Source organism: Contarinia nasturtii, unplaced genomic scaffold (genome assembly GCF_009176525.2).
Source record: "Contarinia nasturtii isolate CC-2019 unplaced genomic scaffold, AAFC_CNas_1.1 Cnas_scaffold_1182, whole genome shotgun sequence".
Taxonomy (NCBI): Eukaryota; Metazoa; Arthropoda; class Insecta; order Diptera; family Cecidomyiidae; genus Contarinia; species Contarinia nasturtii.
The window spans coordinates 257,879-269,780 of NW_022198526.1; the positions used below are offsets into that span (position 1 = coordinate 257,879).

The 11,902-nt window shown below is 32.8% G+C and overlaps 2 protein-coding genes across 2 annotated transcripts; one reads left to right on the forward strand and one right to left on the reverse strand.

Annotated features, from left to right (window-relative positions):
- Positions 1 to 5,036: 5,036 nt before the first annotated feature.
- LOC116344810 (juvenile hormone acid O-methyltransferase) lies at positions 5,037 to 6,136 on the forward strand. The gene is made up of 2 exons (XM_031773578.1): positions 5,037 to 5,800; positions 5,883 to 6,136. The coding sequence occupies exons 1-2, from the start codon at positions 5,146 to 5,148 to the stop codon at positions 6,065 to 6,067; spliced, it is 840 nt and encodes a 279-aa protein (XP_031629438.1). The 5' UTR covers positions 5,037 to 5,145; the 3' UTR covers positions 6,068 to 6,136.
- Positions 6,137 to 6,462: 326 nt separating this feature from the next.
- Positions 6,463 to 7,325, reverse strand: LOC116344915. The gene is made up of 3 exons (XM_031773776.1): positions 7,242 to 7,325; positions 6,726 to 7,137; positions 6,463 to 6,650 (listed from the first exon to the last, which is right to left on the reverse strand). Exons 1-3 carry the CDS (start codon positions 7,323 to 7,325, stop codon positions 6,481 to 6,483), a joined length of 666 nt encoding a protein of 221 aa, XP_031629636.1. The 3' UTR covers positions 6,463 to 6,480.
- Between the last annotated feature and the right edge of the window lie 4,577 nt (positions 7,326 to 11,902).

Consider the following 11,902-nt stretch of genomic DNA (forward strand, 5'->3'; position numbering starts at 1 on the left):
ACCTTGTAAATAATAAGAAATTTTACCAATTCAATTCAAGAAATTTACACTTGTCTTTTTGAAATTTTCAACACTTACATATGTTTTCACACATTTTTTTCACTGTTATTTTATCATAATAATAAAATACATATAAAAACTCACAATAATAAATTAGAATTTCAAAAACTCAAACACGGTTCATATCAACAAACATTAATGTCACATTTCATGAAATGTCAAAACACTAATAACAGTGTTGCCAAAAGTACTGTAAATGTGATGGCGCCACCAGTAATAAAATACTACACTGCGCTAGGACGATAAACTGGTAATAATGTTTTATGGTTGCGCAAATTTTCTTATATTTCACTTTTTATATCCAACGTCAAATATAGATAGTTTGCCGTGGGTATCATATAATTTTTAGTCCTGAATGCGAGAATGTAGCTCAGCAATAAAAAATACAATCCTATTAGTTTCTGTTTTGTCCCCATGAAAAATAAATTATTAGATTCGTTAATGTATGACAATACACAATGTCATTGAGTCAAGATGACATTGTTATGATAAACTGGTTTAATAAGGGCACCTGATGTGAGTCACGCAGTCAAAATCGTTGTTGTGTATCTGACCAGTTAAATGATGTTCGTATAAAATAATGTAAATGTTAAAATAACTTAATGAACTGCATTTTTCGAAATTCATCTCTCATTCGGTCTGTTTAATTTGATTATAAGTACACGTGGCACACGTGAACCATATAAATCAAAGTGTCATATTTAACATGTAGAATACAATTAATGCAAGATTAGAATTTTTCTGTTATAGATCAAGAGTTTAACGATCTTTAATTTTGGAAAATATGTTACAAAATGATAAAAAAAGGATTCTCAAATAATGTAAGAGTGAGTCAAGTAGATTCAAGTGAATGATGAACTAGTTTCAGAATATTCATTTATTTTGAATTGCGCAGCGATAGAGAATGTGAATTTTGGAAGACCGCCTGAGAAGTATGACTGGTCAGTTGATGAATGTGTGAGCATTTTAACACTGATAACTATATTTATCATTCTTTTCCATCTTATTCTAGTCATATGAAGACATACTCAAGTGCTAAACTGTATTCACAGACACATAAACGGTATTCACAGGATATGAATTGGATTAATTTTATTTAAATAAAAACTGTAAATTGAACTGTCAATTTATTTCATTTGTTCACTACTTTTTAAATCATTTTCAATACTTTCTTACTTTTGAATCTTAGATATTACAGTACAAACATTATTCAAAGTTTGAGTGCTCGATTTAAAACACAATCAATTCAATACGAAATACAGTATGGTTTGTGTCTTCGCCTCAAATGTTACTTCGGAATTAAACCATCTCCACTGTATATATTTCAGTCAAAATGTATTTTGATTGTAATTTTCGCTTACATTCAAAAATTGTCTATTTACATCAAAGATCTTAATATTTTGATGCAGTAAATAAAAATTTCCCCAAACAAATATATTTTCTTTAAATCGTAAGTATACCATATCATTTTATTATTATGAATTTAAAGAATTTTCGCAGTGCATTATTGTGTAAGATAGGCATTTATGTGGTTTTGACCTAGATCCGAATTTGTTGCCCAATTTCTCTTTCTCTCTCTTCCTTTCTTCCACTCTCACTCTGATTCAAAAACTCAACAGTATCACAATGAGTGAGTTTCTTATTTTCAGCACCAATTTAAAAAAATCTCATTACAACCGAAAATGTCGAAATCAGAAAAAGAGCATAAAACTAATTCTTAATGCTATTAATGCACTTCTCCATGTGAGAATCCACAAAAATTGGTGATTTTCACATTGAAAAGTGGCACACGAAAAGAGAAAGATCGACGAATAAGAAGCAGTCTATTATATATAATAGATCAGATGTAGAAATTTGGTATTAACGACATTCAAGTGCATGGGCTAACTTAACAGACGATGAACGAGAAAAAGAGAGAGAAAATGAACGCAACACTGCACAATGCACGTATTATGTATTAATTTCCCGTTCTTTTTAATAGCGGCTCTCCGTTTACGGTTCATTATCGGTTATTATTAACGATTTTCACTTCTTTTGGTGTTTCAAATGCTTTTTCTGGTCTACGTGACATGGATTCTGTTATCTAACCATTCACCGTTAGATATTTGAAGATTTATTCATCTTATTTCGGAAGCTCGCTTAGAATTCGTCATTTGCACGCTTTAGGATAACTGATGGTAACTCTTTAAAAAGAGTTGGACTCTTCTCTTTTCATACTGAAACGCAGTCTTTGAATCATCAAATCAAATATTCAAAAGTTCAACGACCCCAATCGATATGAAACAAGAGAGATTAAACAATTCACGAAAAAAAAATGAAATTAATGAACTAAAAAAGATTTAACATTTTCGACTACACATTTTATTTGTAAAAGAAGGGGGAAAATGTCTGGCGATATAAATGGAGACGATTTATTTTGCAATCTAAAAGAGCAATATTCTTTAAATACGATGAATACGATACGAAAGAAGATTTTTATGACATGACATGCATTTTTGCTAATGTCCTGATGCACATACAAATATTATATGCAAATTAAGCCCAAAAACAGGTTTAAACTGACCATACGAAATTTTAATCGTATTGTGACAACGACCGCATATCAATGTATATAGCAACAGCCGTATATATATTTGGAAGGTGTCAAATCCATGCCAAAAAAAATGAAATAGCAAAAAAGCGATAAGGAACTTACTTTATGACGCAGAAAATAAATATGTTGAAATTTTCTAATGTAATACAAAGATAATGATCAATGGGAGGAAATTACAGCAAATTTTAAAATTGGCGCGCTGTTTAGTTTCGATTTGAGTTGTTAAATTACATTGACGTGCTCTTTGAAATTCGGAGCGCCACCGTCGGCTCAAAGAGACTTGAAGTCTTCACATCCGCTCATTGATAATGATATACTAAACTCAAATCATAGCCCATCTGTTATTGTGCTGAAAAATTGGTTCTTTCATAGAACTATTCCATCAAAAATTGTATTTATTTTTATGCAAAAATCGAATTCGCTGAAATGCAATAGACGCTACGCAAAAATATCGCTCACATCTGTAACTCTAGATTTATTGAAAGTATGTCAAGTACTTGTGACGTTAAAATAATTCATTCATTAAATCTCGTCACATAATGACATACTCAAAAAAAAAAAAAATAAAATAAAATGCCATTATCGGACGAGAGAGTTGAGGTAGGTTATTCTCGCATACTATGCAATTTATATATTCTGATAAGAATGCAATGTTTTAGTACCTATCACTATATTAGTATTTTGCTTGATAGGTTGGAATATTACAATAATTTTCGCATACCATTTGGTGTCAGCAACTACCGAAAATTAACTAATTGAGTTCTTAGAAGCAGCCTTGAGTTCGGTCAAAGTCATTCAAAAATTCAAACCTCACGTTCGGGTCAAGTATAAATATCCTTTATCTCATATGCTGGAATAATTTGAAAATTGTTTTTTTTTTTTAACAATCATACACTTTTATTAGGTTCGGTACGCAAAAATATATTCGAACACTATGCCCGATGGACTTTGATAAAATATTTTGCGTCATCGATTTTATTTATATTTATTTTTCCATTCCTTCAAATAAACAACAAGAGCAGATGTGGAAGAGTTTCTCTCACATTTCTTTTTATTTGTGGTTTTGTCTTTGCGTACACATCGGAAATAAAAGGGACAAAAAAAATCGACAAAACTTCGAACGATAAACTTGAATTGATAACTCGGTTTTATATATAAGATGCATCACAGCCGACTGCGTTCTAGTTCATAATAGACAACTGCGTCTTAGAATATTTGCAACAATAGCAAATGAATGCGTATGTTATTGAATACGACTGAACGTATAGACACTGTTTTTATTTTGAATTGATAACGAAACTCATCACATGAACTAGATTATTTTTTGTGTTTGCAAAACTCCAACTAGAAAAGTAGACAAAAATAGCTCTGTGACAAATTATGAGGAAAAAAGCTAACTCATCTGTAAATTTCCATAATGATCTATTATTATTGATGCCTTTCAAATTGTTCACATGGCAAATTTTCTCATTCTTTGAACAGTCGTCACATAAAAATCATAATACATTTGTATAATTGACTTTTTGTATATTTTGATTCTAAATTTGTGCTTCGAAATGCAAATTTTTTTGTACTGTTCAACTAAAAATAGCACCGAATTTCTTAAGAATCGTCATTCACAAATTTCGGCAATTTTATTCTGCCATCAATGAATATTTGAATTGGAAATAAGTATTAACAATGACCAACAAATTTTGCTTTGCATCATTTGAGATTTGTGTTTATTTATGAATGTCAATATGAATGTGTTTTGAAGAGAAAAGCCACACCGCTAAACAACGTACGTCATATAAAATAAGCGTCATAAGAACGCTTACATTGTTTCGTAGCTTTTAGTGATTGTATCCCGCATAAAAAATCGTCTCACAATAGCCTTCATTGGGTCAAATTTTATCAACGATTAGAAAAAAATGCCATAAGACTCGTATTTGAATAGTAAATAAACTTTTTACGCGGGCTACATACGGAAAGCACTATCCGAAAACGATGCATACACACAATAGAATGCGATCAGCTTCAGCCTTTTCTTTTCTTCTGTATGCACGTATTCCGTGTGATCATGTTTTTTTATTCATTCGTCCAAAAAATCACAGCGTATTGAGTATACACAAATGTAAGACAATTTATAGAATGACCCCAGAAAAAAAGTTTAGTTTTTGGTGCGTTTTGTTTGTGTGTTGAGGCTCACACGATCTTCTATAAAAAAGAGATGAATCTCTCGGAAACAGCATCAGAATCAATTTTGTTGCTAACATTAACAGATCGATTGTTCGTAGTAAACATTTATCCACTTTTTTGTTTGTTTTTCAATTTTTTTTTTATCAAATTGTGTTTGTAAATTTTGTTTTGTTTTTTTTTTTTTTCAAACCTAAAATTCATGGAATTCAATTTATAGAAAATTCGCGAAAAAACTTGATTTTGATTTAAAATTAGTCAAGCAATTATAATCTGTTAATTATAAGACGTGATTTAATAAAAAAAATTGCCGAAAAATGCGCAAAGCATCTTTGTATAAACGTTCAAATGGTTTGCAGCGACGCGACGCGAAACAAACGATAGAGGAGTTTTCACATTTTTTACAATGGCGATCGGACGGATGTGATTCACTGCTAGATATTGGCTGCGGAAGCGGTGATGTAACAATTGACTTTTTGTTGCCGATCTTACCAACAAAATTTTCAAAACTGGTCGGAGTGGATATGTCACAAGAAATGATTGAATTTGCAAGAGACCAGTATCCGCATCCGAAAATTTTATTTGAAAAATTTGATCTTGGTGTCGATTTGGAGAAGCAACAATTTCGCAACGAAGAACCATTTGACCACATTACATCGTTTTATTGTTTGCATTGGGTACAAAATCAAGAAAAAGCTATACAAAATATGTATAAATTATTGAAGCCGGATGGTGATATGTTGTTGGTGTTTTTGGCACAAAATCCCATATTCGAAATTTACAAGCAAATGTCACAAAGCAAAAAATGGGCCAAATATATGATCGACTGCGATAATTTCATTTCACCGTATCAATATTCCAAAAATGCGGCCGATCAATTTGGTAAACTACTATATTCGAACGGATTCATCGAGTATTCGGTCGAGATTCGGGAAAAGTTTTTTGTCTTCGAAGGAATTGACTTGTTGAAAAGTAAGTGAACTAGTTCTTTGTCTCTTTCAATTTTGATTCTACCGTTCAACATTGCATTAAACAATTTACCTTTCATTTTCAGAATCTGTGAAAGCAGTGAATCCATTCATTGAACGAATTCCATTGCACGATCAAGATGCATTTTTCGATGATTATCTCAATCTTGTCATAAAAATGCACTTGTCTTTAGATGATATTCATACAAACAGTAAAACATGCCGCTTTTTAACACCATACAAACTGATTGTAGCCTATGCCAGAAAGTAACTTAATCCAAAATTTACTCAAGTATTTATAAATATAGAATTTAGTGCAACATTTAAATTATTATTTATTCGAGAGGTTTATACAGATATCGATTAGATTTTATAATAATAATCATTTCTTCTATAATTGTCAATAAAACACTTTAGTCGTTTCTTTTTTTCATTTTATCTAACTCTTTCCAATGAAGAATTGTTGTGGCAAATTCATCCATTATCGGGCATATGTTGACGGTCGAGTTTGGGCCCGGATTTGTATGTAGTTTCAGTCAAAATCAACGTCATCAATGAATGAAAAAAAAAAAACAGAAAAAATGCAATTAGTATGATACAAAAATTGACTTAATATCCTATTCAGTACACTATACTAACCTACAAGAATACTTGTACTGGGGCAAGGCCACAATTTAATCAAGCCTAGCGTACTAACAAATAATTATTATAACTAATTTTTAAATTATGATTTGATTGTCCATTGTTGATATTCTGATTCTGACCGCAATACAATGGTAAATGTTGATTGTTGACAACGCGGGGTGGTCTGCGTACATTTGGATGAATTATCCGCTTTAACACCACGCATTCACCTACCAAATGAAATAACGAAAACACATTATTATCAATTCGTTTACAATTTGTATCAATTTCATCCGATTGCATACCTTTGTACAGGATCGGCTTCGCTGCTGCGATATCACGATGCAACATTTCAACGTTTGCAACATTTGGTAGCCATGTTTTGAAGAAGCGTTGCTTCTTTGACACCAAACGAGCTGCATTCGGTCCATCTCGAAGAGTTGCAGCAATTTCATCGCCCATTTCTTGCATCTCGCGCCACATTCGTTCAATTACTCGTCGCATTTGCAGTAATCGTTTGCTCACATTGGTTACGATGGTTCGTGGTAGTCCAACAATTGGATTTGGTACACAACCCACACATTTCTTGTATCGATCACGTCGAGTATCTTGCGGAAATCGCTTGAAACACAATGGGCAATGCTGTGATGTCATGTATTCATCGACCATTCGAATGATGCAATTGCATTTTGAGATATTGTGAGTTATAATTGAATACTTTGAGATATTTGAGTTTTAATCAGATTTTAAGAATAAAGTTAAATGTTGGTGGATAAAAAAGCGTGGTTACCCCCTAGTTTGCGCGTGCCTGGACAGCGTACATATTTCTTGATTCTAATCGGCGAATTGGCTGGTGTTGATCCGCTGGCTCCCATGTAGAAAATGGATGGTTCATTTCTTACCATTTTACATGTCGTTTTGTCCATCGCGCATACTGTTTGCCCGTTACTTGTCGAGTCCCAATCGTGCATACTGTTTGGCCGAATACGTTTCAATTCCGTTGTTCATCATTCGAAGTCGATGTGCAATGTATGAACGCCATGATGGTCCTTTTGGCGATGGCATTTCACCAATCATAGCTGCAATTCGGTTGCGGTCACATTGTTCTTCGAATGCAAACAATCGTGTTATTCTTTCGGCTTTCGCATCACGATGATTTTGTTTTGCATCCCAATGATATTGTTTGCTGGATATACACAAATTCACCTAACAAAATGAGAACAACAAAAACAACATTGTATTCGAAATCACAATCACAATCACAATATGAATCACTTTGATTCATTGTAAAAAAAAAAAAAAAAAAAAACAAATTTACCTCTTCGTTGATTTCAATCTCACGTCGTACTGAAGCGTTCCACATACGCATGCCCGGATCAACTCCAATAGCATACTTGAATTGTCTGCTATCGTACATTGCCTTGATTTCAGCGTCCGTTTTCTCGACTGGCTGTACTTTTGGCTTTTTGAACAAAAACGATACAGATACGCCATCCGAACAAATCTGGTGATCAAAATCCTTTTTGTTGCTCACCAATTTGCAAATTTTCTCCATATTGAAAAACAGATTCCAACTCCCATGTTTGTTTGCCCTGAATTCTTTCTTCTCAATGTTGATCCAATTTGGCGTTCCTTTTTTGGATTTTCGTTTACCAAATTTTCCCGGCACAACTGTTATATGGCATAATATGTTGTATAATGCATCTGTATCGATCGGTACAACAACGAAATTCCGGAATCGTGGTTTATCACGGCGATCTTTGTACGTGATATGAAACATCCGGATAGAGCGCTGAATGAATGTCCACATGCGAATTGATTTGATCCAGTCATTCTTAACGAAATCCTTTATGTTGCAATCGTCTGGTGCACCAACAAAACGTAGCTCATCTAACAATTCGCCCAGTCGCAATTCACGCTGTTCATCACCATTGGTGGTATTTCTGCGATGATACTCGTATGTGTAGTTGACGGCATTTGTTATGTCAACATTGTCGTAATATGGCAATGCGTCCCCGTGTCCAAACCGATCGTTGAAATAATTGTACTGCGTTGCAAAATCGTTCAATTCAAACACGCGCATTTTAAAGAATTTCTTCAATCGGCTTTCGCAATGAGTAGTCAGATTTGTTTCGACGTTATCCATATACTGTTCCCACAGATACGTAAACGCTGCTCCGAAGCCTTCGTTAGTTGGCCATTCAATGAAATGCGATTCAACCATGTGAAGAAAATCCGGTAACATCAGCGACACGTTGTCAATGTTGGCCAAGAGCACAGCTCTAAAACAATTTTGGATTACTTTTTCCCCATCCTGTTCGAAAAATTCTTCGCCATTATTACCTTCAATGTCTTCAATGTTTTCGTTCACCTATTCAACAAACGAACAAAAACAAAGAGAAAACAATCAAATCAATTCATTCATTGCAATTCAAATCGAAATTCTAGTAAAAAAAGTAATTTCAAAAACACACAATAATAATTGAATTTCATCTCACCATCATCAACAATAGCAACGATGCCAAATTTGCTATTTTTGTGGCCTTAATCGACAGAATTGTGATGATTTGGACCAAAATATCTGGACGAAGTATTCCCGGCAGCACCTGTTTGATGGACCTTAGATCCTTGTTCGGATCGGTAGTCTTGTGTCGACCCATTTTGCTTTCTATTTACACTCAATTTAAAAAAAAAAAACGAGGATCAAACACAAACTTCACAGTGTAAGGAAATCTATTCTTTTGCAACACACATTAAACTCAAATGAGAGGAACCAATTGTATAAAAATGACTGTCACGATGTGATGTGATGTGGAGATTACTGAGCATATTTTTTTAATGTAAACAAAAGATGATCGGCTTCGATTTGACTGACACACAGCTACCAACTGTTAAATGTCATACACATTCGAAATTCGAAATTGAAATTTTATTCATGAAATAAAAAAAGTAATGCAGTAAATGTCTAAAAATGTTTTTAATTTTAAATCAAATAACGCAAATCTCTCTCCAAACGGATTGTTTATTTTTTTATTACTGAGCAACAAATGAATCGTTACAATTTAAAACTTAACGTATTGGGCTGTGTTTACATTATTAATAACGAAATGGTATTGGAAGTGAATGAAACAAATGGAAGTCATTTCATTGGAATTCGTACTATGCACATAATCTCCGTTATATTATACACTAAAATGACCACCAAAATGGGTTAAAGCGTTACATTTTTTAACGTTAAAATGGATGAAAAACGTTACAATTTTGTTCGCTTGATAATTATCAATCATTGGCGGTAAAATTCACTGTGATATAATATACTTTCACATATTCAAAGTTGGTTTCTATATTTTAAATTTAGTATAATTTGGACTTGCCTACAGAAATCTATACTCCTCTTCAGAATTATGTTCTTTATTCAATTAAAAACGGTGTTATTTTCTTGCTTAATAAAAAAATTGCATTTTCAAGATCCGTCGTCATGGCGATCGAAATATTATATTGATCGCACTTTGATGTCAGCTCAAGCGAATGGTTGGTCTGTTTCCACCCACCTCTACGAGCATTATATTCAACTTTTCTATCGCAAATCTGCCTCATCATTTGCTAGGGGGTAGACACGCAATTCAAAAGAACAAATCTATACGAAAAAAATAAATCTCTTTAAATTATTGCGAGTAAATTATAAATAAGAAAAAAACACTTCTTTCGAAGTTCCTAGTGTGACGCAATACTGTAAATACCATCGACATTACAAAGTCGATTTTACACTTTTTTGGTCAAAAATTTGTGAAAAAACGTGAATGAGAAAAATATCGATTCTAAGGTAATTTTTCATGCTGATTCCGAATTTTTGGGTTTCAGGTCAAAAAAATCACATCTTGGGGGTTTTTGACCCCCCGACCCCCTTAAGGGGTGCAGAGAATTGGAGGGCAGGGGTCCTAAAAAATTTCTCTCGTCATTTTGAACAACTTTGTAGTACATTATTTTTTGATCAGATGAAGTTTTGTAAAATTGAGGGCACCCCCAACCCCCCTGGGGAAAAATTCAAAATTCTGCTCCGATAGAAATTTTCTATTTTTTACCCCCAACATACCCCCCAAAGCGTTTTTTTTAATTTTTAAATTTAGGGGGTGCGCCTAGTTCGTGAGACACCCTGTATATAGAGTGACGCAAAATATACATATTTCATATATGTATGTGGGCGGGTATTGCGTCACTTGGGGGACTGCCGTCCCCCGTGATATTTCAAATCATTTTGAATATTTTCGAATCATTTCAAATCACCGCTTGACAGTTCGAGTGACGCTTTACAGTGAAGTTGACTATCGATGTTTGCATGCATGTTATATCAAAAAAAATATCAAGTTAAAGAATAAAAATACAAAGAGATTTAATATTTTCGAAATGTGTTTTAACTTTAAACGAAATATACTTGATTTTTTTAATTAAAAAAAGGTTTTTGCTTGCTTAAAAAAAAAACAAATATTGATATAGAATTTTATGCTTTGTTTTAGTATTGTAAAGTCACTTGTCAAATAGATTCAAATCATTCAAATCACAAATGAATTACAACGAATCATTTGAATCATGTCCACCCCCTTGATCATTTGTCTCACTATTAAATCTACCAAAATGCGGGAAGAAATGTTCATTGAATCAACTGTACGAGCTTTACAGCTAGATCATTCATGGTGACTAAGATTCAGAATACCTATCAAGCTTGAGTCAAGTGAATAACAATAAAATTTTCTTTCAGCTTACTAACAGTTTTATTATTCCTGAAATTTTAAAGTGTATCTCCAAATCTCAGATCCGACATTGTGGCAATGCATGGCTCGGTTTTTTTCTTCAAATCCCGATTTTTTTGTCATTGTGTTTTTGAAATTGATGCATTATGTATTTGTCAATAGGTTAACCAATCAATCAATCGCAAAAACTTTTTTTTAATTGTTCAGATTTCATTACTTTAAATTACAAAATATACGTGCAAAATATTTCAACAAAATATGGTTGCAATTTTAAAACTTTTTTTCGTGACTTCATTGAAATAAATTCAATTTTTTTATAAGATTGTAGCGATTAGTACCACCTATGAAATGTATTTATTAAAATCACAATAATCACGTGTAAAATTGAGTAAATTTAAGCGCTTAGTATGACACGTTTGGAGCTCAATGTTGTAAACATTGAAATAGATCACGTGCAAATGAAGTAATATTAGCAATCAACTAACCACATTGCGTTTAGTATCGATTAGACTTTTATACAAGAAACTTCATGTGATTTTCAGACATGCCTTTCATTCAGTTACCTGCGTTTGCACTTTTAATTTTTAGTTTGTCAAGCAATACTTTAGTCATTTGTAACAAAAGACCTTCATTAACATCTGGGTTTGAAGATACAAAGTGAATTCAAATGAAAGTGAATTAATATTTGCTCACGTTGTAAGTGAAAATTTGATTTATTCTCTTTTCATTCAATT